Source organism: Ornithorhynchus anatinus, chromosome 4 (assembly GCF_004115215.2).
Source record: "Ornithorhynchus anatinus isolate Pmale09 chromosome 4, mOrnAna1.pri.v4, whole genome shotgun sequence".
NCBI lineage: Eukaryota > Metazoa > Chordata > Mammalia > Monotremata > Ornithorhynchidae > Ornithorhynchus > Ornithorhynchus anatinus.
Window position 1 is genome coordinate 12619145 of NC_041731.1, and position 27295 is coordinate 12646439.

The 27295-nt window shown below is 39.4% G+C and overlaps 1 protein-coding gene across 1 annotated transcript in view; it reads left to right on the top strand.

Annotated features, from left to right (window-relative positions):
• The window catches only part of CNTNAP2 (contactin associated protein 2), a 1271576-nt gene that overhangs the window by 533701 nt on the left and 710580 nt on the right, over positions 1-27295 (top strand). Inside the window, exon 4 of the mRNA XM_029062825.2 lies at positions 9184-9331. Within this exon, the coding sequence (XP_028918658.1) occupies positions 9184-9331 (148 nt within the window). The remainder of the gene's footprint in view (positions 1-9183; positions 9332-27295) is intronic.

Sequence of the window (27295 nt, forward strand, 5' to 3'; positions counted from 1 at the left end):
GGAGAAGCAGCGTGGCCTAGTGGAAAGATCATGGGCCTGGGAGTCAGAACGGCCTGGATTTTATTCCTGGCTCTGCCACATATCTGCTGTGTGACCTTGGGTAAGTCACTTACCTTCTCTGTGTCACAGTTCCTTTATCTGGAAAATGGGGGAGCCTAATGTGGGACATGGACTGTGTCCAATCTGATTGGTTTCTATCTACTCCAGTGCTTAGTACAGTGCCTGGCACATAGTAAGTACTTAGCAAATACAAAAAAAAAAAAGAAGGAAGAGTGTGCAGAGAGGAAAAGATGAGGAGTTCTGTTTTAGACAGAATGCTGGGCTCCTACCATGCCCTGCAGTAGCACAGCATGGTGAGAACACTTGCGAGCATAAAAGAAATGTAAAAGATATTATGTCTGCCCCTAAAGAGCTTGCAATTTAGTGGGTAAACGTAACTCACCGGACCCAGCGGGTAAGGAGATTGGGAGTTATCAGGATATTCCCTTTTGCTTGAAGATTTCTGCAAATAATAATAATAATAATAATTCTGATATTTGTGAGGCACTTACTGTACGCCAGACACCGTACTAAGCACTGCAGTGGATACAAGTAAATCAGATCCCAGAGTTTTTAAAATTGCTATAGCTTTGCCCACAGTATTATTATCTCTAAATATTATTGGAGCTATGACCATGACTTCTCATTCTGTCAGTAATTCTATTTTGTTGTATTACATCCAAAATATTGTGTAGCTTCTTTCTGGGTCACCAAAATGAAAATACAAATTTTTAGGGGTGCGCTTTCATTTCCAAATGAATAGTGTAGGTTCCCTGAATTGACTATTTAGTCGTGCTGGATATGAAATATAAAGCAAGAATTTTAAAATTTTAGCCATATTTTTACCCAAATACAACCATCTAAGTGATATGTGTGTGCATGTTTATGGAAAGGAATGCTTGGTTACATAAAATCTAGAATGACTTGCTATAAATTAGATAACTGAAGCCTGAAATCTTCTCAATCTCTGTAATCTTGCATTTCTTCCTTCTTTGAGATGATCTCTTCATGAATGTGCTACTGACACCTCAAATTCAACAAGTCTCTTCTAAATCCAATCCTCCATCTAACTTTCCCATCGAAGTTGTAAACCCCGCCATCCGCCCCATCTTGCAAGCTCCATCCTTCTTCTCTTCCAACTCCCCGTATTCAATCTGAATCCCAATACTGTCAACTTTTCCTCAGCATTATCTCCAGAATCCGTAACTTTCTCTTCAGTCCAACTGTCACTATGTTTGTCTCTGCCTGAGTCACGTCCTTATTTGAATACTCCATTAACCTCCAGATTCCTCCCCAACCCACCCACCATCCCTTCTTCACTTCTGATAACTGGATCATTTTTCCAGGATATTGTTTCTGCCTCCATCTCCCAACTCTTCAAAGACTTGCAACTCCTGACCATTGACTTTATGGCAGCTCTTTCCCTTTTTCTTATCTTTGACTTCCTCCAACTAGTTTCATTCCTCTCAAGCCAAAATACTCACCAGACCTCATTCTTGTTTCTCCAGTCCCTTTCCCTGATCTTTATTGCCCGGAACTCTCCCCTTGATATCCACCAGGCCACTGGTTTCTCCATCTTCAAGACTATTTTGAAATTGCAACATCCTTCAGGAGGCGCTCCGTGATTAATCATTCACTTCCCCGCTCTGTCTCCCAACCCAACTGTCACTCCATCACTTCTGCAACACCTAAACATGTAAGCACTGGATTCATATCAAACCATAACACTTATGTGTATATCTCCATGCTCAGTTGCTTCCTTAAACCTAATTGTGAATATCAGCATATATCCTCCAATAATTAGTGATGAAAAATTGATATTTAAGGCCCCAGTTTTTTTATTTTAACCTGTCAAATGACAAGTAGTCCTCTCATTGTAATTAAAATTCCTAGGTGATAACAGAAAAGAAAATACAATTTACCAATTAACACCTGGCTAAGAAGACACATTTGTTAGAGCAGTCCCCTACAATTTGGCTTGTTTTCAACTTATTTTCATTTCTTCCCTGGGGCTGTCAAGTTAACTACATTTTCCCAAGCAGGTTATATGGCAGACTTTGCTGAAGACAAGCTAAAGACTTGAATAGAATCCCTTTACTCTCAAGATAACTGTTAAATAGCTGTTAAAGCTCATTTTATGATTCATAAACCAAAAGGGCACTTTCAAAATCATCCAGAGCCTTTTGGATACCTGCAATTTCAGTCTTTATGTTAAATTGGTCATCATTGTGGTCCTTCTGCATTGTCACAGAGGAATAAAATTCCATACAACTAATTAGCCAGCTACTTCTAGAATACTGACTCTTTGAAAAAGTTGCTATGCTTCTGTTTGGTTTTAATAGCTTTAAATTAGAGGCTTTCTTTATCTTTAGTTTACCTTGCATTTCACCTACTTAATTATGGAAATTATATTCAAGAGTTGAAGTGGTGGGATATCTCTGAGCTTTAGAATTATTGTTATGAAAGCAGATAAAATGTTTACCAGTGCTGCAAAAGAGACAGCATAATCATGTTTCCTCTTCAAAGTATCTTACAAAAGAAATATAATCGATATTCGATTATATTCAGCTTTACAATATGGCATTACAAAATGAATCCATTACAACAAAGGATAAAGGCTGTTGTATGTGCTACCTGAGGACCAGCTCAGCCATTGTCAAAATGTAGTATTCTGCAGGAGTTGTTTTAAAATGGGTCACTGTAAAAGAGATAATTTATCCAGATCACAAAAGGTGTTGTGAGTGAATGTTTTTAAAATGGCTTAAATATAGCAGGGTGATCAAATCTACTTATCCATGGTGGTTGCCACTTCAAAAGCTCACTGTTGGGAGACATCCACTTCCATCTCCATTTCACCTTATCTGTTTTGGTGAGTTAATTTCCCTCAGAGACTCCTGGGAATGGCAGTGTCTTTTAGGGGACAAATACAGCCCAATCATGATGATGGGCAGATTTTTTTTTTAATAGATAGAGCTTGGTGGGTTACATGCTAAGACTGCAAGATTAGGAAGCATGTAAGAGTAGTCCTCTCCCTTCTGGGGATACAATAATGATAATAATTATGGTATTCCTTAAGTGTTTACTATATGCCAGGCATTGTACTAAGCACTGGGTTGGATGCAAGCAAATCAGGTTGGACACAGTCCCTGTCGCATATGAGACCCAATGTTTTAATCCCCATTTTACAGTTGAGGGAACAGAGGCATAGTGAAGTGACTTGCCCATGATCACAGCAGACAATTGGCAGAGCCAGATTAGAACCCAGGTCCTTTTGACTCCCAGGCCCATCCTCTTTCCACTAGACCATGCTGCTTCTATGTCCCAAAGTGCTTCTCAACGACCCACAATCTTTTGAGAATTGGAAACTAGGAAATGGTTGGGACGAGCCTAATCGATCAGTGCTTTGGACAGAACAAATGTCGCCCCCCCTTTCCCCTCTCCCTTCCCCTCCTTCATACCCACTACTTTCAGGCACTCATTAAAGAGTATCTATTGAGTACCTACTATTTAAAAAGCACGATTCTAAGCATTGGGAAGAAATACTATGAGGCGATGCCATGTGGCGCTTAGGGGCTCACAAGAGGGTACTTGTGGAAGTCGATTGGCGTTAGGCTCAAGAAGAAAGATTGAATATGAAAATAATAATATAGCACACAGAACATCCATCACTCAATTGTATTTATTGAGTGCATACTGTAGAGAGCTCTGTAATGGCAGCAGAGGGGTAGACACCATGCACTGTCCAGTAGCCCCTGAAGCTATCTCTGCTTCTTCATTTCTCCAGTTGAAACAGTGCCCAATTTATCCTCCTCTTTCTTCTCACTAGAAGCCGGGACCCCTGCCAGTGAATAAATATTGAATTCACTTGACGGTATTGAGCATTTGATGGCATAATTAGAGAATTACTTCCAACACTGCTTATCTCTCTGGATTCAGTGCGATGCAGTGTTGGAAGAAATGGTGATGAGCAGGTGTCGAGGATCAAACATGGAGGAATACTACATTGTAAATTTTCTGTCATGCAGGGTTCTGCAAAAATGCAGTGCCCACCTTACAGGAAATTGAGAATGTAATGGATTCTGAGATATTGGTGAGGTTATTGTTGACTGTTTCCTAAAATTACTGGTCCAATGTAAGGCAGCAGTCTACAGGACCAAGGCAAGCTAGAAGAAAATCAAAATCTACCATTATTTAAAACACTGAAATGCCTACACCTGGAATAATGTACTTATGTGAGGGAATGTGTCTACTAACTCTGATGTATTGTGCTCTCCCAAATGTTTAGTACACACTTTAAGTGCTCATTAAATATAATTGATTGATTTTGGTAGCCAGGGTTGAAGAAAGACATAAAGCTTAGGAGGGACAACTACAATGATCACAAGATTGAAGAATCTGTTATATGAGGATAGACAGAAAAGTATAGGACTTTTCCATTTGACAAAGGTCTTAGAGGGTCACAATTGAAATCTACAAAATCATAAAGTATAGACAGGGTAAGTACATTGTTGTTGAGTGACTCTCATGATAATGACACTGAGGACACCCATAACCCTGGGTTATGGTCAATTTAAGAAAATTAAGAGGAAACCCTTTTTCACATCATAAGCATATGCAATCAGTCAATTAATTGTATTTATTGAGTGCTTACTGTGTGCAAAGTACTTTTTTAAGCACTTGAGAGAGTACAGTATAACAGAGTTGGTAGACATGTTGCCTGGCCACAAGGAGTTACAGCAGGAACTCAGGCAGATAGATATTATTTCGAGTCTATGTGATAAAGAGAAGAAAACTGGAATATGTGTAGTGGATAGAGCATGGGTCTGGGAGTCAGAAGGTCCTGAGTTAATAATAATAATAATAGTAATAATAATGTTGGTATTTGTTAAGCGCTTACTATGTGCCGAGCACTGTTCTAAGCGCTGGGGTAGACACAGGGGAATCAGGTTGTCCCACGTGGGGCTCACAGTCTTAATCCCCATTTTACAGATGAGGGAATTTAGGCACCGAGAAGTTAAGTGACTTGCCCACAGTCACACAGCTGACAAGTGGCAGAGCCGGGATTAGAACCCGTGACCTCTGACTCCCAAGCCCGGGCTCTTTCCACTGAGCCATGCTGCTTCTAATTCCAGCTTCTCCACTTATCTGCTCTGAGACCTTGGGCAAGTCACTTTACTTCTCGGTGCCTCGGACCTCATCTGTAAAATAGGAAACGAGACTGTGATCCTCATATGTGACAGGAATTGTGTCCAACTTGATTTGCTTGTATCCAACCCACCACTTAGTACGGTGCCTGGCTAATAGTAAGTGCTTAAATATCATAATTATTATTATAATTCCCACATCCTAGATAGGGAAGATGATGAGCATTTGACCAAGGTCATAGAGTAAAAGTGAAATGAACAAGATTCTGACTCTTCATCCAGGGCACCTTTCAGTCAGCCTGTCTCTTCCTTGATATAGGCCTTCTTGACTTAAGAAGTACGATTGTTCTCATCTCTTTCCTTATAACAGTGCTCACAGCAGAGAGCAGACTGTGGGAAAACCATAGAGGTTCACGTAAAAGGTCGACCTCACAACAATCCCTAGGTTTCGATGATATGGGAGAATAACACTTGGACTGTGAGTAGCTGAGGAGTGAAGTTCCCACAGGCGGAGTCTATTTAAACACTGCAAAAATTTATGCATAAACATAAAGATAAAAGTCATTTGAAGCCTATCTCCTCCAAGAGGCTATCCCTAAATCCTCATTTCCTTTTCTCCCACTCCCTTCTATCTCATCATTACACTTGGATTTGCAACCTTTATTCACCTCTCCCTCAGCCCCACAGCACTTGAATACATATCCGTAATTTATTCATAATATGTGTAATATGTCTGTGTCCCTGTCTAGACTGTAAGCTCATTATGAGCAGGGAATGAGTCTGTTATTGTTGTATTTTTCTCTCCCAAGTGCTTAGTACAATGTTCTGCCCACAGTAAGCACTCAAATGTGTTTGATGTGTGAAGGAAAGATGTAGAAGATACTGGATATTGCTGGTTATTGGTCATACTGTCTTTCCAGGAGTAGGATGGAAACATAGCCAGTTTGCAGAGCTGAAGCCCTTTAAGAATCAGACTGCAATAGCAGGAATTGTTCTGCATCAGAAAATATGATAGACATCAAGGCAAGTCATTCCCCTCTGCTCAGCACACAGAGAGAATGCTTCTAACTGCTTCAAGTTGAACTTGAATGAAATTTTGAGTTTATCACTCTCGCATGATGAAAAATAGTTATCTCCTTCACCAGGCTAAGATGTAAAGATGACTTTGAAGATATAAACATTTACCAATGTATTGAAAGCATTTCTAGACTTTATTTCCCCACTGAGACCTCCATCACATTCTTTCAGTGGAAGGAAAGGAAGGGAGGGAGAAATATAAAGGAATGGGGGTGTCAAAAATCAGGCACTGAGCATTCCTAATTTTGTCAGTCCAGTGTGAGTCAAAGCAGCCTCGTGCCTTTCCCAATTTAGAGCAGGGGCATAGCTATTTTTTTTTCCTTTAATTGTATTTGTTAAGCACTTACTATATGTCAACCACTGTTCCAGTTGCCTGAGTAAGTACAAGTTAACCAGGTCGGAAATGGTCCCTGTTACACGTGGCACTTACAGTCTAAGTAAGAGGTTAGAGGTGAACAGGTATTGAATCCCCATTTTGCAGTTGAGAAAACTAAGGCACAAAAAAGTTAAGTGACTTGCTTAACAAGTCACATGGATCACAGCTTTTAAATGCTAGAATTTAAGGAATGGCAGTATTAGGTCCAGTGTCCAATTAGCCTTTTTTTGCTAATGTAGAGAGGATTTCTGACCTCTGTCTAAGGACTTGCAAGATTTATAAGTTAGTGTATTGAATAATTAGCATTTTATAGGATTGTTCTATAGTACCTTTTCAGATTCAGACAGAAAGGTTAACATTTTAAACCATGTTATACTATTTAACTTCAGCAAACATGAAGCTTTGAATTTAATAAAGACCATTTTAATGAAAACTTGTCTTTTTAAGCTCATATTCGAATCTCATGTGGGAAAAGTAGATTTAGTGCAAACAGAACATATTCTCAAGCTCTTTTAAATTGATGAATTGGGGAAAGAGCCTGAGCCTGGGAGTCAGAAGGAACAGCACGGTGTAGTAGATAGACTGTGGGGCTGGGAGTCAGAAGATTGTGGGATCTAGCCTTCTTTCCACCACCTAACAGTTGTGTGACCTTGGGAAAGTCATTTCACTTCTCTGTGCCTCTGTTATCTCATCTGTAAAATGAAGATTGAAACTGTGAGCCCCATGTGGGTCGGGGATGGGGTCCAACCTGATTAGCCTGTATTTACAGTGCTTAGAACAGTGCTTGACACATGGGACTAAATAGAGCATTAATTTTTCACCCAACATCTATGAATGAATAGATAGGAACTGGTCATTAAGGACATTTCCTAAAGGGAAGAAATGTTTTTGTTGTCCTTCGTTGAATCATCTTTATCACTATGCTGAGACAGTTTGTCTATATTTTAGTAGTAGATTTGTTGATTTAATTCCTGAAATGGTAATACAGTTGAAAATGATTTTATCCTCTACAAACAGCTTTTAATAACTGGAAGGGAAAAATATTCCATGCTACTGATGAGTAACAAGGTGAGCATGATAACTAGAAGGTTATCATGCAATACAACATCATTTTCCAGGCACATAATTATATGTTTTGTATTTTAAGAGGTTCTCATTATGCAGATCAAATGTTTTTTGTGTTTTGAGAATAATTCAAGGTTATAGAAAGCATCTTTAGCTCATGGGAAACTTGGCAGGTTTTCTTCAAACTCCAGCTTTCTTCTTGAATGTTGTTAAGCAGAGTATTATGCGGTTCATGAAATTACAATACCACCACAAATTTTTTCCCTGTTCCACTCTCGTCCAGGTGAGTGAGGACCAGAAGTCACTGCTCCCCCAAGACTATTTCAAGGCCTTTGGATGGGATTGGACTTTATGCCTAGTGAAGAGTTTTTCCTATTAAAACTTCACATAGATTGCTTGGGTATCAGTATTTTAACTAAAAGAAAGATGGAATAAGGGGAAAAATATTGAATTCCCTACCTGCCTAAGGGTGAAATGTCAGGGTTAACATAAATTAATATAATATCATGGGAAATCATGGATCAACAGCTAAACAAGATATGAAGATGCTTATAAGCTTATAAGCTTGCTATCTCTCTCTTCTATGCAGTGACCTGTGATTTATGGGGGTTAGAACATGGTCTACTCTGTAAGGAATTTATACACAGATGCACAGAGCCAAACACACACACATGCACATATGTAGATTATTATTAATAATATTGTTGTTATTATTGTACTGTTTACTATGAACTAATAATAATTATGATGGCATTTGTTAAGAGCTTACTGTATGCAAAGCACTGTTCTAAGTGCTGAGCATTGTACTAAGCACTAGGATACATACAAAATAATCAGATTTAGACACAGTCCCTGTCCCACATGAGCTCACAGTCTAAGTAAGAGGAAGGGGAATGTAATCCCCATTTTACAGATGAGGGGACTGAGGCACAGAGTGAAGTATCTTGTTCAAGCTCACACAGACAAGTAGTGGAGTGAGGGTTTGAACCCAGGTTCTGTGATTCATAGAACTGTGCTATTTCATATATACAAAAACACCCCTAATACGTACCCACACATCTAATTTTGGATAATGGCCCATTTAAGCATTTGAGTGAAGAAAACACAGGATGAATCCTGACTTTTGTTATGAGTGCCCTCTTAAAGGCTATGCCCTTGAGAGCTTTGAGTCTAAAACAGTGCCGTCTCAGTGATGGAAAGATGCTCACTGTGGGCAGGGAATGAGTCTGTTTATTGTTGTATTGTACACTACCAAGCACTTAGTATAGTGCTCTGCACAGAGTAAGTGCCCAATAAATATGATTGAATGAATGATTGATAAACTGTATAATAGCCATTGCCTTAATTGTTAGTCAGTAATGGAACTGAGGAAAAGTGCCACGGGAGGAAATTGACCTAATTTTCATGGGGACCAATATGCCAACGTGTGTTATAAAATAACTCTTATCTTTCATTTCATGGTGTATTCTTTTTCCCCCACAGGCATTTCCTGGAAATATAAACTCAGATGGTGTGGTCCGCCATGATTTGCAGCATCCAATCACAGCCCGATATGTCCGCATAGTCCCCTTAGACTGGAATGGGGAAGGCCAAATTGGATTGCGAATCGAAGTCTATGGCTGTCCCTATTGTGAGTATTCTTGAGATGCTTCATTGCATTTAATTTTGCAACACTCTCAGTTGTAGCATATTTCCATTTTATGCATCTCCTCTCCTTCCCGTGCCCCATGACTCATTAATACACTGCCTTATTGTTTTCTCTACATATTTACATGTAACATCACAGCCCATCCCATTGGAACTTTTTATTTTGTGTAAAGTAATGAAAATTATTAGCTTTCTGTGAGAGGCATAATTCCTCAGAAATGCAGCTTTGCACTCTCTCTTGGTATTCACTTATGATGCTCAGAAGTGTTGTTGTAGATGACCTTAGGTGTGTTTTGGGAAAGGTATATTGGAAGCATTGTAAATGAACAACCAGGAAGAGTGGATTGATTGGGCTTAGATGGGCAGGACTCTGCCCAGTGTTCTTCCACAGGGGTATCTTAGCTCTCCTTGTCTAATTATAGGACCTCACTAACCAGAAGTGAAAGCTTATTATGCTGTCTGAGCCATAGGCCTGACTGTATAACTATGTAGAGATATTTTCTGTTCTAAAAATGACCTCCTTCTTGCACCCATCAGTCAGATAGAGAAGTGATTCTTTTGAGAAAAAATGGATAAAAGAGCCACAGGATGGTTGTAGGTGAGTTAGCACAGAAATATTTTTATCTGTGAGGCTTATTAAATTCTCAAATGAGCTACTGAAGTAATGTCTGGATCTTTAGAGTGAGTCATTCCCTAATCTGGAGGCCAGGAGTTGAACCAATCGTTAACTTCAACTTTCTTCAACTTTTGAATTTGTGATTGCATGCGTCAAATGATAATTTTGTCCATTAAGTGACAGTTGTTTTAATCAGTGAACAAGAATTTACTGAGTTTAAGGGGACATAATAAAGGATATTCATAGGTCTTGTTCCCATCCCATCTCTTGGCTACAAGTCCCAGGCTCTTTCTGTTAGGTCACACTGTCTGCCTAATATTTGTCCTCCGTAACCAGATTTGTTCAGTTATGGTGAGGGGGGGAAAAAAAAGCAACAAAACAAAAGCCTTAAATACCTGTTAGAAAGCCCCCATACCCTCTCTGGTTTGAGAAAGTTATACTTTGTTTTGGAGGGTTTGGGGGTTTTTTTTCTACTTTCAAGATTTAATGTGCCCTTTAGGACAAGGACTTTGTCCAACATTCAGTCTGTATTGCAGACCAACATTCGATGAACATGCTAGTGTCTTAGTCCTTCGACGAGAACTCGTTCATTTGGTTTCAAATGAAGAACCATTAGAAAATAGAAAAAAAGGAAACCTGTTGTGTGTGAATAAAGTAGTGCATCTGAATCCATCTGTCAATTATTCCTACCACTGGCAAAATAACATTTTAGAAATGATGTTTTAGTATTGACAAATCACCATGTCTAGTTTCAAAAAATGTCATTATCTGAAGAACATGTCCTAAATTACATTTCTAAATAAGAATTGGAAGGCATAAATCATTAGCTTTAGAAGCTAACAACCTGGGATAATGAAAGCATGAAATGAGAATTGTCAGAATTTCCTAGGACATGCACAGCACTTATAAAAAGACAGACTACTTACTGTTGCAGTGGAATGATCTATCAGGAGTCTTATCCACAGGAAAGGACGTAGTGGTTTAAAAGTGACTTCCCAGAAAGTATTTACAGTTTATTATCGAGAGACATTTTGTAAAAATTAAATATGATTAGGAGCTGGGCAAAAAATGCTATTTTGAAAAATTGAAAGGTGTGGTACGACTGAAATGTTGAATATCCTTTCAAGATGCGTAGATTGAGTATTGGTACAAGAGGCCAGAAGTCTTCTAGTGACTCAAAGTGAAATACAAAAACAAAGCCAAAATAGAGTCTGGTGACAACAGGATTTTAAGCATTTGACAAAAGGTTACTTGTTTGACAAACGATTCTGAAAAATTAAAAAAAAAGGTTTCAGGAAAATGAAAATCCATGGACCTAAAACTAGTAATGTTTGTTCACAGAACTGTTAGGCTAGTGTGACTTTGTCAACTACATATGGGCAGGGAACGTGTCTACCAACTCTGTTATAGTGTACTCTCCTAAGTGCTTAGTAAAGTGCTTGGCACATATTAAGCATTCAATATTGATGATTGTTTAATGTATTTTCAGAAGTGGCACACTGCATTATATTACCTACAGTTATTGTGGGTTTGTATAGGGAATTAATCCTGACTCCCAGCCATAGTACCTATTTTCATATATCAGGGGCTGGGGATTTTATTCTTTATAGTGTAGGTACAGTAGGCAAAGTAACTGACTTTTGCAGGAGGAGAATACTGGCCACTTCAACATTCTCAGTCATACCTTCCTTCTTCATGGTGATTTCATGAATTTTTGGGACCTGTGGGTTTTTGCAGATTCAGATCAGCTTTAGGGTTGCAATTTGACATCACCATTTCCCTGGGTAGGGTGATGCAAGGCCTGGTTGAATGAAAATGAGGTTGGGTGGAGTGAAGAGTAAATCTGAGGAGTAGAAGGAGAATTAGAGCAGTTGCTCAAGGAAACTTTGCAATAACCAGAACACTAAAAAGCAGGTTTTAAAACCAAAACAGGCCCCATATGGGTTAAACCGATTAGCATGCCAGGAATCTTCCCTTAAGAGTAAAAATGTCATAGGGTCCGGTAGTTTTACATTAACCTTTTCAGCTTGACTCATGCATGGGTGGGATCACACCAACATTGTCATTATCTTTGAACATGAGGGGGCAGCAGGGTTTGTGGAGAGTATAAGGGGCTGGAAATCTGGAGATCTTTTTTCTAGACCTAACTTTACCACTGGTCCATTGTGTATCATTGGAAAAGTCACTTAATCTATCTGGGTTTCAATTTCCTCGTCTACAAAATGGGCATGAAATAGGTATTCTCCCTACCTGGGGGACAGGGATTGTGTACCATCTGATCCTCTGGGTATTTCTGCCAGCGCTTAGAACAGTGCTTGGCAGATAGTAAGTGCTTAAGAAATACCATCATCATCATTATTATTACCCCAGTACTTAGCATAGTGCTGTGGCACAGGGTAACCATTAAATAATATTGTCATCAAACAATAAGGACTTTGTACATGTATATGTACATTTTATACACTTATCTAGATAAAGGTACAGCCATCTAGATCATTGTGGGTGGGAAACGTGTCATATTGTTGTGTTTTACTCTCCCAAGAGCTTAGTTCAGTGCCCTGCACACAGTAAGTGTCAATAAATATGGTTAATTGATTGATTTATACTCTGCTAGGATTATTTAGTTTCATGGATGGAGATCTTTGGTTGTGGGTAGGGCTTCCTGGGTAAAGCAGCCTTGGACTTGACTTTGGTTTCATTTGCTTTTATTCTCAGTTCCTAATATTGCAAGATGAATCATAATTATTCACAAATCTCCTTGTATACGTGCCTCAAGAGTGCAGTCACCATCACACTGCAGTTCGCAAATGATTGTCTCAAAGATTTTTGATGATTCTCGTGGCCTGTTGATTTGGAAGAATTTCCCAGTGGGTCAGAAGTGTATTTTAATTCCAGTTTCTATATTCTTGTTGAATCAATCAAACAATCATACTTATTGAGCACTCACTGTGTGCAGAGCACTGTACTAAGCACTTGGGAGCGTACATTATAACTGAGTTAGTAGGCAAGTTCCCCGCCCAAAACGATCTTACAGTCTAGAGGGGGAGGCAGGCATTAATATAAATATATAAGATATGGATAGCACAGGCTTGAGCCTATCACATAATCCTGTTGTTTTCCAAGAATGATGGAAGAAAGTTTAGATAGGACACTTTTGTCTTTTACTAAACTGATGATACCACCGCATGTTTAAGAAAATAATTATGGAAGTTTTGAAAGAGTAATAGGGTATGGAGAAAGGGGACGGTTACAAGACTGGAAAGGAAAAGCAAGTTAATTCAAAGTGTAAACTTCTCACCCTTTCTGTCCCCAAATGGTGAAATATTTAAGGTAGTCAAATTTAACAATTGTCTATTTTTATTTTTATGTATATTTATTTAAACATCTCCCTTTAGGATTGTCTTATTCTTCAAGTGCTGGGGCCTCACTTTGTAGTAGCCATAAACTAACTTCATGCTTGGTGATGACAAAATAAAATTTTGATTTGATAATAATAATAATTGTGGTATTTGTTAAGTGCTTATTATGTGACAGTCACTGTACTAAGCACTGGGGTGGTTACAAGGAAATTGAGTTGGCCAGAGTCCCTGTCCCACATGGGGCTCACAGTCTCAATCTGCATTTTACAGATTAGGTAACTGAGGAACAGAGAAGTGTAGTGACTTGACCAAGACCACACAGCAAATAAGTGTCAGAGCTGGAATTAGAACCCATGACCTTCTGACTCCCAGGCCCATGTTCTATCCACTGCACCATCCTGCTTCCCTTATTTTAGGAGTAAAAATATCCCAAACCTCTGCTCTTCTCCAGGGAAACATGATAATGGTTCAACTTTTCTCTCTTCACCTTTCTGTGTATATTTAGCTGGTAGAGAAGATTAGATTCCACAATTAATAATAGCCTTCAAATCTTGCCTTGAGACAGAATTGTATCATAAGGCCAGATGTAGTCCTGTGGTTGAACAGTGTGGTTCTGCTCCTTTTGCTGGGGGTACCTTACTGGAGATCAGTTAGGAGTAGTTATGATATAGTAGGATATTGTACTAGGACATGTTTCTGCTATGTACCATATTTTGAGGAGGGAAGGATAATTTACTTATTTTAGTATTAAATAACTGGAGATTGGGTTGAGCATCTCCATCATCATTAGCAGAAGCAACAGTATTTATTAACCAGGGAGAGTGTTTCATTAGTTCTGAAGGACTCCATCTTAAATAGCAGAATGTGGCATAATGGATAGAGCTCAGGCCTGGGAGTCAGAGGAACCTGGCTTCTAATCCCAGCTCCACCACTTGTCTGCTGTGTGACCTTGGGGAAATCACTTCACTTTTGTGTGCCTTAGTTACTCCTACTTCAACTGTGAGCCTCATGTTGGACACAGTCCATGTCCCACCTGATTAGCTTGTATCTACCCCAGTGCTTGATACAGTACCTGGCATATAGAAAGCACTTAAATACTATTACACACAAAAAATATTTTGTAAGATGATTGTGTGTTTCTTCATATGGGATTATATTGCAGCAGAATACAAAATCAGGATCACAGTTTTAGTCTGGTTTGTCTCACCATGAACATTATCCTATTTCCTCAAAAATATAAACTGGATGAAGTACTCTTTACACCTTAGAAAATGTAGAATCCAAAGGAAACCACTGAGAAGAAGAAAAATCTATTGTTGGATGCCCATTTACCTTCAATTCCCCTACATCAACCTTTCTTGATGAAAGTCACCTTTAAATTACATATTATTTTTGTTAGTTTAAACTATAGTTGGTATCCCTTTCTTTAAATAGGAGACAAATTTAGACATTCTGTTGCCAATACTGTGTAGGCCATGGAAATCTATCTCCCTATCCCACCAGATGTTCAAATAAGATCTTTTTTTCAACTTGTATATTTTTTGAAAGAGGCAAATTATAAACTTTGTCCTTCTTGGAACACAGCCTCATTTCACCCCTATGGGAGTAAATATATTTGTCATATTTTGGCCAAATTTACATTAGCAAAAATTCTCTTTTGTTTTTAATTATCCAGATATTTCATGCATACTTTTGAGGGGCTGAAGTATATAGTTAATTTTCTAGATTAAACTCCCCATTAGTTTTATGTTGTAAAGACTATTACTTGAGGATTTTCACTTAAATTTCCTAGTTAATTAAATCTTATCCTTTATGACTTTAAAGATTTTTTGTTTGAGCATTCTCCAATGAATTCCTCTTGCACATGTCGTCCTTTCTTTAATCAGTGACCGTTCTGTTCTATTGTCATAGTCACCTATGATGTTAGATATTTCTCAGTGAAAATGAAAAATCAGCCACTCTTTAGTTTGAGAGGTTTAGTTCTCTGCCAGTGAATCTAAGCCTTTGGGGCCTCGATTGTGTGCATTTCCTGGAGTGAAATGGATATTATAAGTTCAGTGACTTTCAAGCTCTGTTTAAATTATTTCTTCCTTTAGCATGTGTTTTTCCCTGAAGTTTAGTGAGAGGAAGGGCATGTGTTTTTCTCAATAATATATGCAGTATTTTGTGACTCTGCCAGCTTCTTCCCATGATGTAAATTGCAATTTTGTTTTTGCATCCCAGAAAGAAGAGTTAGGTAATAGGAAAAGAAAAAGAACCTTATGCATAGAATTCTTAAGTGAACATTTCACCAAGAAAATGAAAGCCAGAATACTGATGATAATTGTGAATATCTTAATATTTAAAACCAAGATACACAATGAACCAAAATTTTTTTTATGCCAAAACCACTTCCTGGGAGTAAGGTAGGCTCTTATGGAAGCTGGGTAGCTGCACTGTAGTAAGAAATCAGTGAGGTACGATAGGATGGGGCAACATTGTTCAATGCTTTAAAGCCAATGGTAGATATGTAAGGTTTCAAGGAGAAAGAGGTGACCAGAGTGTCAAAGGCAGCTATGAGGTCTAGGAAGATAAGGATGGAGTAAAGTCTTTGTATTTGTCGAGGAGGCCATTAGTGATCTTAGAAAAGGCTTTTTTCTTGGTTTGAAGGGGCGGAAACCAGATTCAGAGGATCAAGCAGAGAATCAGAGGAGAGAAAGAATAGACAGCAGGTGTAGACAACTGTCTCAAGGATTTTGGAGAGGAATGGTAGGAGGGAGATAGGGTGATTACTGGAGGGAAGCATGAAGTTAAGGGAGAGTTTTTGGTTTTTTTAGGATAGGGAAGAGATGAACACATTTAAGGTGGCAGGAAGAAGCCACTGGAGAGTGGACAGTTGAAGATGGTGGTCAGGGAGGAAGTAAGTATTTTAATATGGTATGAAGGGATGGGATCAGAGGTGCAGGTGGAGGGGATAGATTTTGAGAGATGGAAGTGATCTCTTCTTGAGATGCTGCTGGGAAGATTTGGGAGAATTGAAGAGGGTGGGGGAGGATGAGGGGACTGGAGAGAAGCAGGGAAAATTTTAGGGAGATTATGCCTGGTGGCATCAATTTTGCTAATAAAGTATTTGGCCAGGTAGTTGTGGGAAAGGATAGGTAGGTCTGGGAGACAGAAGGTTTGAGGAGGGAGGTAAATGTCTGAAACAGCTGATGAGGGCAGTGGATATGGGAGCTAATATTAGTGATTATTTAATTCTGAATCCAAAAAGTTCTCGTTCTCTGCAACTCCCACAGCCTTGAAGCCAGGTTCAAACTTAGAAATTTCCAGTTAAAAAAACAATCAAAAAGAAAAACAAGATAAAGAGATGTTGCTTAAGTAATAATAATCATATGTGTTAAGCCCATTGCTATGTATGAGGCACTGTTGCAAGCACTGGTTGATCAGTTTAGACATAGTCCCTGTCCTGCATGAAGCTCACAGGCTAAGTAGGAGAGAGTAGGATTTAATCCCCATTTTTACAGTTGAGGTAACTGAGGCCCAGAGAAGTTAAGTGACTTTCCCAAGGTCACAAAGCAGACAAGGGGCGGAGCTGAGAATAGAATCCAGGTCCTCCAACTTTCAGGCCCATGCTCTCTTTGCACTAGGCCTTGCTCTTTCTCTAAACCAAAGGACCTGGCCAAGGCTATCAGCAAATATGTCTCCCTGACAAATGACAACATGCACCGAAGAAGATGAATACAGATATTTAAAAAGAGTCATTACTATATTACCCATTTTTATTCCCAAAAATGACACTATTGGGCAATGAGGCCTTGTCTGACTGCAAGTCAAGTGTGTGACTGTTCCCCTGCTTCTGCATTGTTTGAGTGTAAAATTGGACTCTCGGTGTCCTGCTGGGTTGGTTCCATGCAGGAAGTTTCTGTCTTCAAGCCCACTGCTTTTCAAGCCTGTTTTGACATCCTGCTCTTTGGAATCTTTTGTTCGAAGGGAATTACCCCTTTCCCAGTTCGGTCACTAAAGCTGTTCTGTGGGCTGCACTGGCCTTCCAGACATCCACTGCTGTGTTGAATTGTTTGAGACTATGCTCCAAACCAAGGTGGGTCAGCAAAGATGCCTAGAAGAAGCTCTGAAGGAACTCTGTTGGAACAATTCACAAAAAAGATTTTCTTCAAGGAGGAATATCAATATCTCTCTTTGGTAATGTTTACCCGAGCAGTCATCAAGAGGTCGGGCAAGGCTAGTCAAAGCTACCAAGGCAGGTTCAGTGAGTCACTCTGAGGTAAAAAAAAAAGATATTTTGTTGCAAAGAAATGCTTCATAATACCTAGTGACTCTGACAAAAGAGAGGCTTGTAGAAATCTAGGTCAAGATATTTTGAAATTGATATGAAAAGCAATGGAATGCCAAAGTGGAAACTTTTATCCCTTAATAAAGATATGGTCCCAGGTACATTCTCTCAACATCTCTCAAGAGTGAAGATTCTTCGAGTTACATAATAGAATAGAAGGAAATTCTAAGGCACTGGTAACATTTTAAGTGTTAGACTCTTTTTATACTATCAGAAATGAGACTCTTGGAAGCATACCAATCAATCACTACTATTTATTGAGCACTTACCATGTGCAGACCACTGTACTAAACGTTTGGAAAGGAATGACTTAATTGTTACGTTGCCATCAGAACAGAGATACATGACAGAGCATCTGGATCTGATTACATATCTGCCGATTCCTACAAATATGTGGAGGACATTCTGCTTAAACATTTCCACAAGTATTTCCTTAAGCATTAACACTGACGGGATGCTGATTTCAAAATGAAAAGGGTAAGGTCAGGCTGGGCTGACAATTGTAGGATTTCACTGCCTTTCATTTTACTGATCCTTCTGGAACTCTTCTTGACTGGCTACTCAGGAATATTAGTTGAGGATTTTCACTTAAATTTCCTAGTTAACTTAATCTTATCCTTAATCTTAATCTTATCCAGGAGTCTGCACACTCCTGGAGTCAAACTGTGTCCTCAGACCCCAGCGCGACCCAGAGGACTTCATTTTCTCAGCATGTAAGAGGGTAGTGCAGAGAATCGTAGCTAAAACCTCATAGATTTCCACTGATTCTTATAAAAAGTAATTAGTATGCAGGAGAATATCTGAGTTTTAGCAATTCTTTAATAACTGTGGCTGCCCTGAGAAGGTCATTAAAATTCGGAGACAGCCTTGTGCTGGTGTTGCCCTATGTTATAGAGTTATATCCTGTCTGATCTATTTTCCACCTCCAATGGGGCCCATCAGGATCATGTAATAGGTCCAGTCCTATTTGATTTATTCTATGCAATTTATTCTTCATTCAGTCAGATCCATTTTTCCTAGTCGTGGTATAGGTTGCAGCAGTGAACTTGAAAGGCAGGAATAGGATTTTTTTTAAGATCCTCGAGGAAACTCTTCCAACACCGAAAAGAAAATAATTGAAATCCTTAGAGCCAGGCATTTATATGTGGTAAACCACCTAAGCAGATGTACAAGTGATTGTAATACAGCACCATGGCCTCTCAAGTCTGAAGGAAGCTTTGGGAATCTATTAGCCTGCACAGTGGCAATTTACACAGAATTAAAGGACTCAAGAGGCTTTATGGACTCTATGTCAACACAGAGTTCTTCTAGTTAGGCAGTGTACTGTCCAATCAATCAATCAGTAGTATTGAGTGTTTACTGTGTACAAAGCACTGTACTAAGCAGTTGGGAAAATACAAGAGATTTGATAGACACCTTCCTTGCCTATGTTTCAACAGGTGTTTCCTACGGATGGTAGCAAATTTTTTTGCAGTTTTTCTGGCCTCAAAAGCATTTTAAATGAAATTGGGATAGAAAAATATGTAACCACTTGGTTTTTGGATTGTCATGCTTAAGTAAAATTCCTCAAATCCTTAAATGACTCCCTTCTTGTGTATTAGACACTTCCAGAAGTTGCATACATAAACTCTTTTGAGACTATTAGGTATTAATTAGTAAGATACTGCTTCAGTAACATCAGCAGCAAGGAACTAGAAAATTTTTTAAATCATTGTCATTCCATGTTACATTAAAGCAATATTCTTTATATCCTTGCTATATGCCTGATATAAGAGTAATATATATATACAATTCCATAATTACATAAATTAAGGCTCTTTCACTAGGTGTTATTTATAGTAGTAGTCTAGGATACGACTATTATTCAGAATTTCCATTCCCACTTTAAATATAATTCTAATGTTATTTCCACCCTGATTTAATTTGGATACTTATGTTTTACCAGTTACTCATCTGAGAAAGCATATAGACATGTATACCTATGCTTTCTCTGATAGTTTCCTATTTTTGAGGCAGTAATGTTACTATTACATAAGTTAATTTCAAATGTCTCCTTAGGTTTCGATGGCAATGAAAGAAACAGAAAACAATGGGATTAGTTTCTACAGGTGAAAAGGTATACAATGTGGTAATGAGATAGTTTGCAGCTTTATGTTCCTTTCTTGAAAATACAGTGGATGTGATACTATACGAATTGAATATAATGAGGTGAAATTATATTTTATAGTAGTGATGGTATTTGTTAAGCACTTACTATGTGCCAAGCACTGCTCTAAGCACTTTTATGTGTTTGAGATTTTGTGTGGCCATTCATGAAGGAGCCCAGGATTGTTTTTAGATCCCAAATAGTTTTGCTTTGACTTGATCACCAGTAGTTAACTAATCAATCTATCAATCATACTTATTGAATGCTTAAAATTTCCTCTTCCTTGGCACACAGAGAAGGATCGCAACATTTAGACTGTCTTGCTCTAACTTGAATTTTGATATGGTTACAAATCATCATGGCAGGGATTATGTAATTGAAGTCATCATAGCCTGGTTGTTTGGGTGTCCTTCCTCTGTTCATATAAGAACATGCCTGCAGTAATTATCTACAGCAGTAGTGATAATGGTGGTAGAAAGAGTATGCATTTAGTACCTACTGTGTTCAGACTACTAAACACTGGGAAGGATTATTCAGTTGAGAATAATACATGGTCCTAGACTCACTATCTGAGAATAAAAAGGGAGAGAGCAGACTGGCAACAGGCACATAAGGAAAGATGAAACAAAACACTAAGACAAAGACAAAAAACAAATTGAATAAGTTGAAATTTGGGCTCCTCGCAGCTCGAGTCCTGTGCATATTTTTAAACCCAGTCGACTCACCCTCCCTATAATCTATTTGTGTCTGTCTCCCCCAGTAGATTATAAGATTTTTAATGCATCAATTAATAGTATTTATTGAACACTTACTCTGTGCAGAACAGTATCCTAATCACTAGAATTAGTAAATATGATTCCTGCCCCAAAAGAGTTTATAATCTAGCAGAGGAAACAGACACTAAAGTCAATTACAAGTAAGGGGAAGCAAAAGAGTGTAACGTGCACAAGTACATAAGAGTAATGTGAGGAGGGGATCGAGGGAGTATGATTAGAGATAAATAAAGTGCATAAGCAATTCAGTAGAGAAGGAAATAGTATAGAGATATGATAGATCAATCAGGGAAGGCTTCATGGAGGAGATGTGATTTTAGTAGGGCTTTGAAGACTGAGTGTGTAGTGAAGGGGACAGGGATTGTGTCTACTCTCTTTACTGTACTCTCCCAAGCCCTCAACACAGTGTTCTGCACAGGGTAAGTGCACAATAAATACTCTTGATTGATTGAAAGAAGCATCAGGCTGTTTGTACCTGAATCCTTTGCAGAATTGTCAGGATTAGTAATTGCATGCCTTGGAGAAAGTTGGCTCAGGGAAAGCATTTCCAGTACAGTTGCCTAGTTAGAAGTATAACCTTTCTAGTTTGAAGGCCCTCTTTGCTATCAGTGAACATTTAAATAGATCCACTTTTTCAAAGTTGTTCACTCAGTATATAGTTTATGGAGAATCTTTAATTTAAGCTCACTAAAAGCATTTTTCCAAGTGAAGCTGACAAATGAAATCAATACCGTTGATTAAAAACCTGACTGAAATGACCAAACATAAATAACATGCAGTTAGGCCCTTCATTAACTTGGTGTTTGGGTCTAGGAACATTAAAACAAAGATCTGAGCCTGGAGAAAAGAAAGAGATTGTTACTATTCCATCCTTGTCCAGGCTAATTTCATCTCTCAGAGATAAAGTTTCTAAGGTGTAAGTGGGAAATAGAATGGGTAGTGCAGGGTTCAGGAAGGGTTTACTGAGATGAAAAGTCCTTAATAGAAAGTTCAGATGGCACGTGATGCAAATCTGTGAGAATGAATGTCAAGAAGGACAGACATCACACTGTTGGAGTCAGAATACTAAGTAGATGGACCATATGGCCGCTACTGTCCGGATGGATCTGTCTTGCTCCAGCAGGTGAGGCAGAGGGGAAGGGTGTCCATAGCTACATGGCTGTTCCATCATGGCCCCCTCGGACTTACAACTGACAATACCTGCCCCCTCCTGCCAGAAGATACAGTGAATCCTAGCTGAAAGAGCATAGGCTCGGGAGCCAGAGGATCTAGGTTCTAATCCCGGCTCTGCCATTTTCCTGCTGAGTGACCTTGGGCAAGTCACCTAACACCTCTATATATCAGTTTCCTCTTCTCTAAAATGGAAATTCAATTCATTTTCTCCTTCTTCCTTAGGCAGTGAACTCCATGAGGGACAGGGACTGTATCTGACCTGGTTATCTTGTATCTACCCAAGGACTTAGTATATAGTAAGCAATTTACAAATACCATAATTATTATTATCATTACTTTTATTACCATCGTTACACGGGTGGAATCCCATCCCTGCAGACACACTGAAGGTATAAGCTAGAGCAATTTTCCTAATTCTTGGAGAGTTGAGAAATGTATGAATGATGGACCAGTGGCAACCCTCTAGCTGAGAAGCAGTGTGGCCTAGTGGATAGAGCATGAGCCTGAGAGTCAGTAGGACCTGGGTTCTAAATTCTTGCTCTGCCACTTGTCTGTCATTTGTCTGCTGTGTGACACTGGGCAAGTCACTAAATTTATCTGTGCTTTAGTGACTTCATCTGTAGCATGGAGATTAAACCCAGGAGCCCCATGTGGGACATGGACTGTGATTAGCTTGTCTCTACCTCAAAGCTGAGAACAGTGCCTGGCATATAGTAAATGCTTAACAAATACCATAAAAGCCCCCAAAACCTTGCTGGGGTGTGAGCCTGAAGACTGTTCCTTCAACTCCATTTAGCTCTTGTGGGCAAGGAACATGTCTACAAACTCCATTATATTGGACTCTCCCAAGCACTTAGTCCAGTACTTAGCACAATAAGCACTCAATAAATACCATTGATTAATGATTGATTGATTTAGTAATGGTAGTCTTCATTTATTAATGGCTTACTTTATGCAGAGCCCTGTTCTAAGCACTGGGAAGGGTACACAGGTGGGAATTAGAAGTGCTCCCTGTCCCTTAGGGAGTACACATCTAAAAATTTGATTTTGTGGTTGACATTATCTCTTCATTTATTATTTTGTGCTTTGTTCACCTTGTGAATTATTTCCTTATGTGCTTTTTGCCAATTCCACCCTTTTTAGATTGTCAGAGTCCATGTTTGATATATCCTTCACACTCAAAGATGGTGAAAATGACTAGGAGTGCATGTGTGACTGAAAAGTCAATCCTTATTTTCCCTCCCAAATCCTCTCCTCCAACTAACTTTGCCATCATACTGATTATACTATCCTCCCCAACTCTCAAATCTTTAACCTTGGCATCATTCTTGGCTCATCTATCTTTTTCAGCACCCATATTGTCTGTATTCAAGTACTGTGGGTTCTTCCTCAACATTTCCAAAATCCATCATCATAAATGGTATTTATTGAGAATTTACTGTGTGCAGAGCACTTTATTAGGCGCTTGGAAGAATGCAATATACAGAGTTGATAGATACATTCCCTGCCCATAACAAGTGTACAATCTACCCTTTCTTCTCCATCCAAACTGACATCACTGTGTGTCCAGGCACTTGTCATAATCCAAATCAACTATTTTTTCAGACTCCTTGCAGACCTCTCTACCTCCTGCCTCTCCTATCTCCAGTCCACCCTACACTCCACTGCCCAGAGCATTTTTCTAAAATGTAGTTCTGCCTACATCTCCTCACTCTTCCAAAACCTCCAGTGGTTACCTGTTCTCCTCCACATCAAGTAGAAATTCCTGGCCATTGACCCTAAGGCACCTAATCAGCTCTCTCTCCTCTACATATCCTCACTGGTCTCCCACTAAACCCATTGTACACTTTATTCCTCTTTAGCCAACCTACTCATTATGTTTGTTCTCATCTCTCTTGTCTTTTCTCCCTTCTCCCCAAGCCCATAAGTCCTTCCCTTTGCACATCGAGTAGGTCACTGGTCTCCCCATCTTCGAGGCCCTTCTGAAATCACATCACCTCCAGGCATTGCTTAATTAATCTCTCAACTCCCTATCATATGTCCTCAATAACTACCTCTTCAGGACATCTATGTCACTTAAGAACTTAAGCATTCAAAACCCCTGTTGTACTTCTGTACATAACTTTATGCTCAATTGCTTCCTGTAACCTGCCTTTTATTTTAGTATTTGTCTCCCTCATTAGACTGTAAGTTCCTGGAGGGCAGGGATCTTCGCTATTTATTTGATTTTCCCAAGGGGTCAGTACAAAACCTGCCACAGAGTTAGTGACCAATTAGTGTGCTAGATTGATTGGTTGATTTAAAGCACTCTATCATCTTGATCTCTCCTACCTGACCTCCCTGCTTTCCTCCTACCACCTAGGCCGCACACTTCGCTCCTCTAATGCCCACCTACTCAGTGTTCCTCTATATCATCTATCTTGTTGCCAGCCTCTTGTCCACAGCCTTCCTCTGGCCTGGAACACCCTCCCTCTTCATATTGGATAAACTACATTGTCTCCATCTTCAGAGCCTTATTAAAGGCGCATCTCCTCCAAGAGGCCTTACCTGACTAGACCCTTATTTCCTCTTCTCCCCTTCCCTTCTGCTTCACCCTTGTTTTTGGATTTTCACCTTTTATTCACCCCTCCCTTAGTCCCACAGCACTTATGTACATACCCGAAATGTATTTACCTATATTAATGTCCTTCTCCCCTCTCTTCTATAAACTCATTCTAGGCAGGGAGCATATCTACCAACTCTGTTGTATTGTATTCTCCCAGATGCTTAGTACAGTGCTCTGCACACAGTAAGCACTCAATAAACATGATTAATAGACTGAATCATGAGGGACCCATAGTCCTTCATACAAAAAGGCATACAAAAAGACTGTCCCTGTGTTGTCATGTTTGATGTTTACAAAGCCAGGAGCTGCTTTCTCTTAATAAAGCACTTTCCATGAAGTAAACAAGCGCTCACCAATTGTAACAAATAATAATCATACTTTCGGGCTTCATGTCATCAGAAAATATGGATAATGGGTGTTTTGCAATAATTTTAATAACTCCTCTGTCATGGTCATAAGATAGCATCTGCAAATAATAGGAGATTGCTTACATGACAGAAGAAACCACCTGTTGAAGGATTATTGAGAACAACAGAGCAGACAAAAAGCAAGGCAGCTTTAGCCAGGCTTATCAAATACTGTTTAGGGCTGAAAGGATTTGATAATATGAAGTCTATCATAATTGTTACATTTCTGGGTCGAGGTAAAGTGAAGCCATGTTGTCAGAGGCACAATCTGCTTGCACTGCTTTTTGTTTTGCCAAGTTATCTCTTTCAATATATTTTCCCATTTTTCAGCCTCTCCTTAGAGATTTCTGTCTGCTCATAGGTTTCTTTACTCTGATTTTGTTTTCCAAAAATCTTTCTGCAGATTCCTTCTCTGTCTATCCATTTTGAGTGCATTCACGGAAAATTAACTGTGGCTGGAAAAAAATCAATTGTTATAGGCTAGGGTACAGATGAATATTAGGAGAATTAAAAAAAAGCAAATCATTTTAACAACATATTTCAGTCTTCTAAAAGTAATTCAAGCAACTAAATTGCTGTTTGCTGGAAACAGAGCCTTCCCAACCAGAAAACCTGTTGAGACACTTTCCACTTTTTTGGGTATTTACTAAATTCTTACTAAGCATTTCTCTAAACTGTAGCTCATTGTGGGCAGGGAACGTGTCCGATTAGTGTTACATTATGCTCTCCCAAACACTTGGTACAGTGGTTTGCACACAATAAGTGCTCAATAAATGTGACTGAATGAATGAACTACATGGAACCTTTTTTTACAATAATAATGTTGGTATTTGTTAAGCGCTTACTATGTGCAGAGCACTGTTCTAAGCACTGGGGTAGATACAGGGTCATCAGGTTGTCCCACGAGAGGCTCACAGTCTTAATCCCCATTTTACAGATGAGGGAACTGAGGTCCAGAGAAGTGAAGTGACTTGCCCACAGTCACACATCTGACAAGTGGCAGAGCCAGGATTCGAACCCCTCATCTCTGATTCCCAAGCCCGTGCTCTTTCCACTGAGCCACGCCGCTTCCCTATTCATTCATTCAATAGTATTTATTGAGCGCTTACTATGTGCAGAGCACTGTACTAAGCGCTTGGGATGAACAAGTCAGCAACATATAGAGACAGTCCCTGCCGTTTGACGGGCTTACAGTCTAATCGGGGGAGACGGACAGACAAGAACAATGGCACTAAACAGCGTCAAGGGGAAGAACATCTCGTAAAAACAATGGCAACTAAGTAGAATCAAGGTGATGTACAATTCATTAACAAAATAAATAGGGTAACGAAAATATATACAGTTGAGCGGACAAGTACAGTGCTGTGGGGATGGGAAGGGAGACATTCCCTATGTCCAATGTGGTCAAGATTATGGATCCGGCATTGGCAGTTTCAGCCACATATGCAATGATGATGATGTTGGTATTTGTTAAGCGCTTACTATGTGCAGAGTACTGTTCTAAGCGATGGGGTAGACACAGGGGAATCAGGTTGTCCCACGTGGGGCTCACAGTCTTAATCCCCATTTTACAAATGAGGTAACTGAGGCACAGAGAAGTTAAGTGACTTGCCCACAGTCACACAGCTGACAAGTGGCAGAGCTGGGATTCGAACCCATGACCTCTGACTCCAAAGCCCATGCTCTTTCCACTGAGCCATGCTGCTTCTCGCTACTCACCTATGCAATCATAGGTGAATTTCACTGTCAGTAGTGTTTTTGAATTATTATTTGAATTAATTATTCTAAATATATCAGCAGGGGTCTGGGCCACCTGGGCCCCCATTTTGAGTTTGTTTCCAAGTCCTACTGAGTAGTTTATGGCCCTGTCCAATCCTTTCTGTTCCAATGACCATTATTCTGGTGAAAATCATATTCACTGTCCAGCTGGCCTCTAAATCAGTCACCTAATGAGCCTCCTAGCCTCTAATGTTCCCCTTTTCCAACTATTTAAGATGGATTTAGCTGCTGTTCATTTTCAAAGATAATGAATATCTTTGAAAACGAAGAGCAGCTAAATCCATCTTAAATAGAAAAGGGAAACAGTAGAAGCTAGGAGGCTCATTAACTATATTTATTAAGCGCTTATTGTGTGCAGAGCACTGCACTAAGTGCTTGGAAGAGCACAATACAGAAATAAACAGATGCATTCCCTGCCCACAACAAGCTTACAGTCTAGACGGGGGGACAGACATTAACATAAATAAATAAATTACAGTTACGTACATAAGTACTGAGAGGCTGGGAGGGAGAAGAACAAAGGGAGCAAGTTGCCTCGATGCAGAGGGGAGTAGGAGAAGAGAAAAGGGGGGTTTAGTCAGGGAAGGCCTCTTGGAGGAGATGTGCCTTCAATAAGTCTTTGAAGGTGGGGAGAGTAATTGTCTGTTAGATTTGAGGAGGGAGGACATTCCAGGCCAGAGTCAGGACATGGGCGAGGGGTTGGAGGTGATGTAGATGAGTCGGAGGTAGAATGAGAAGGTAAGCATTAAAGGAGTGAAG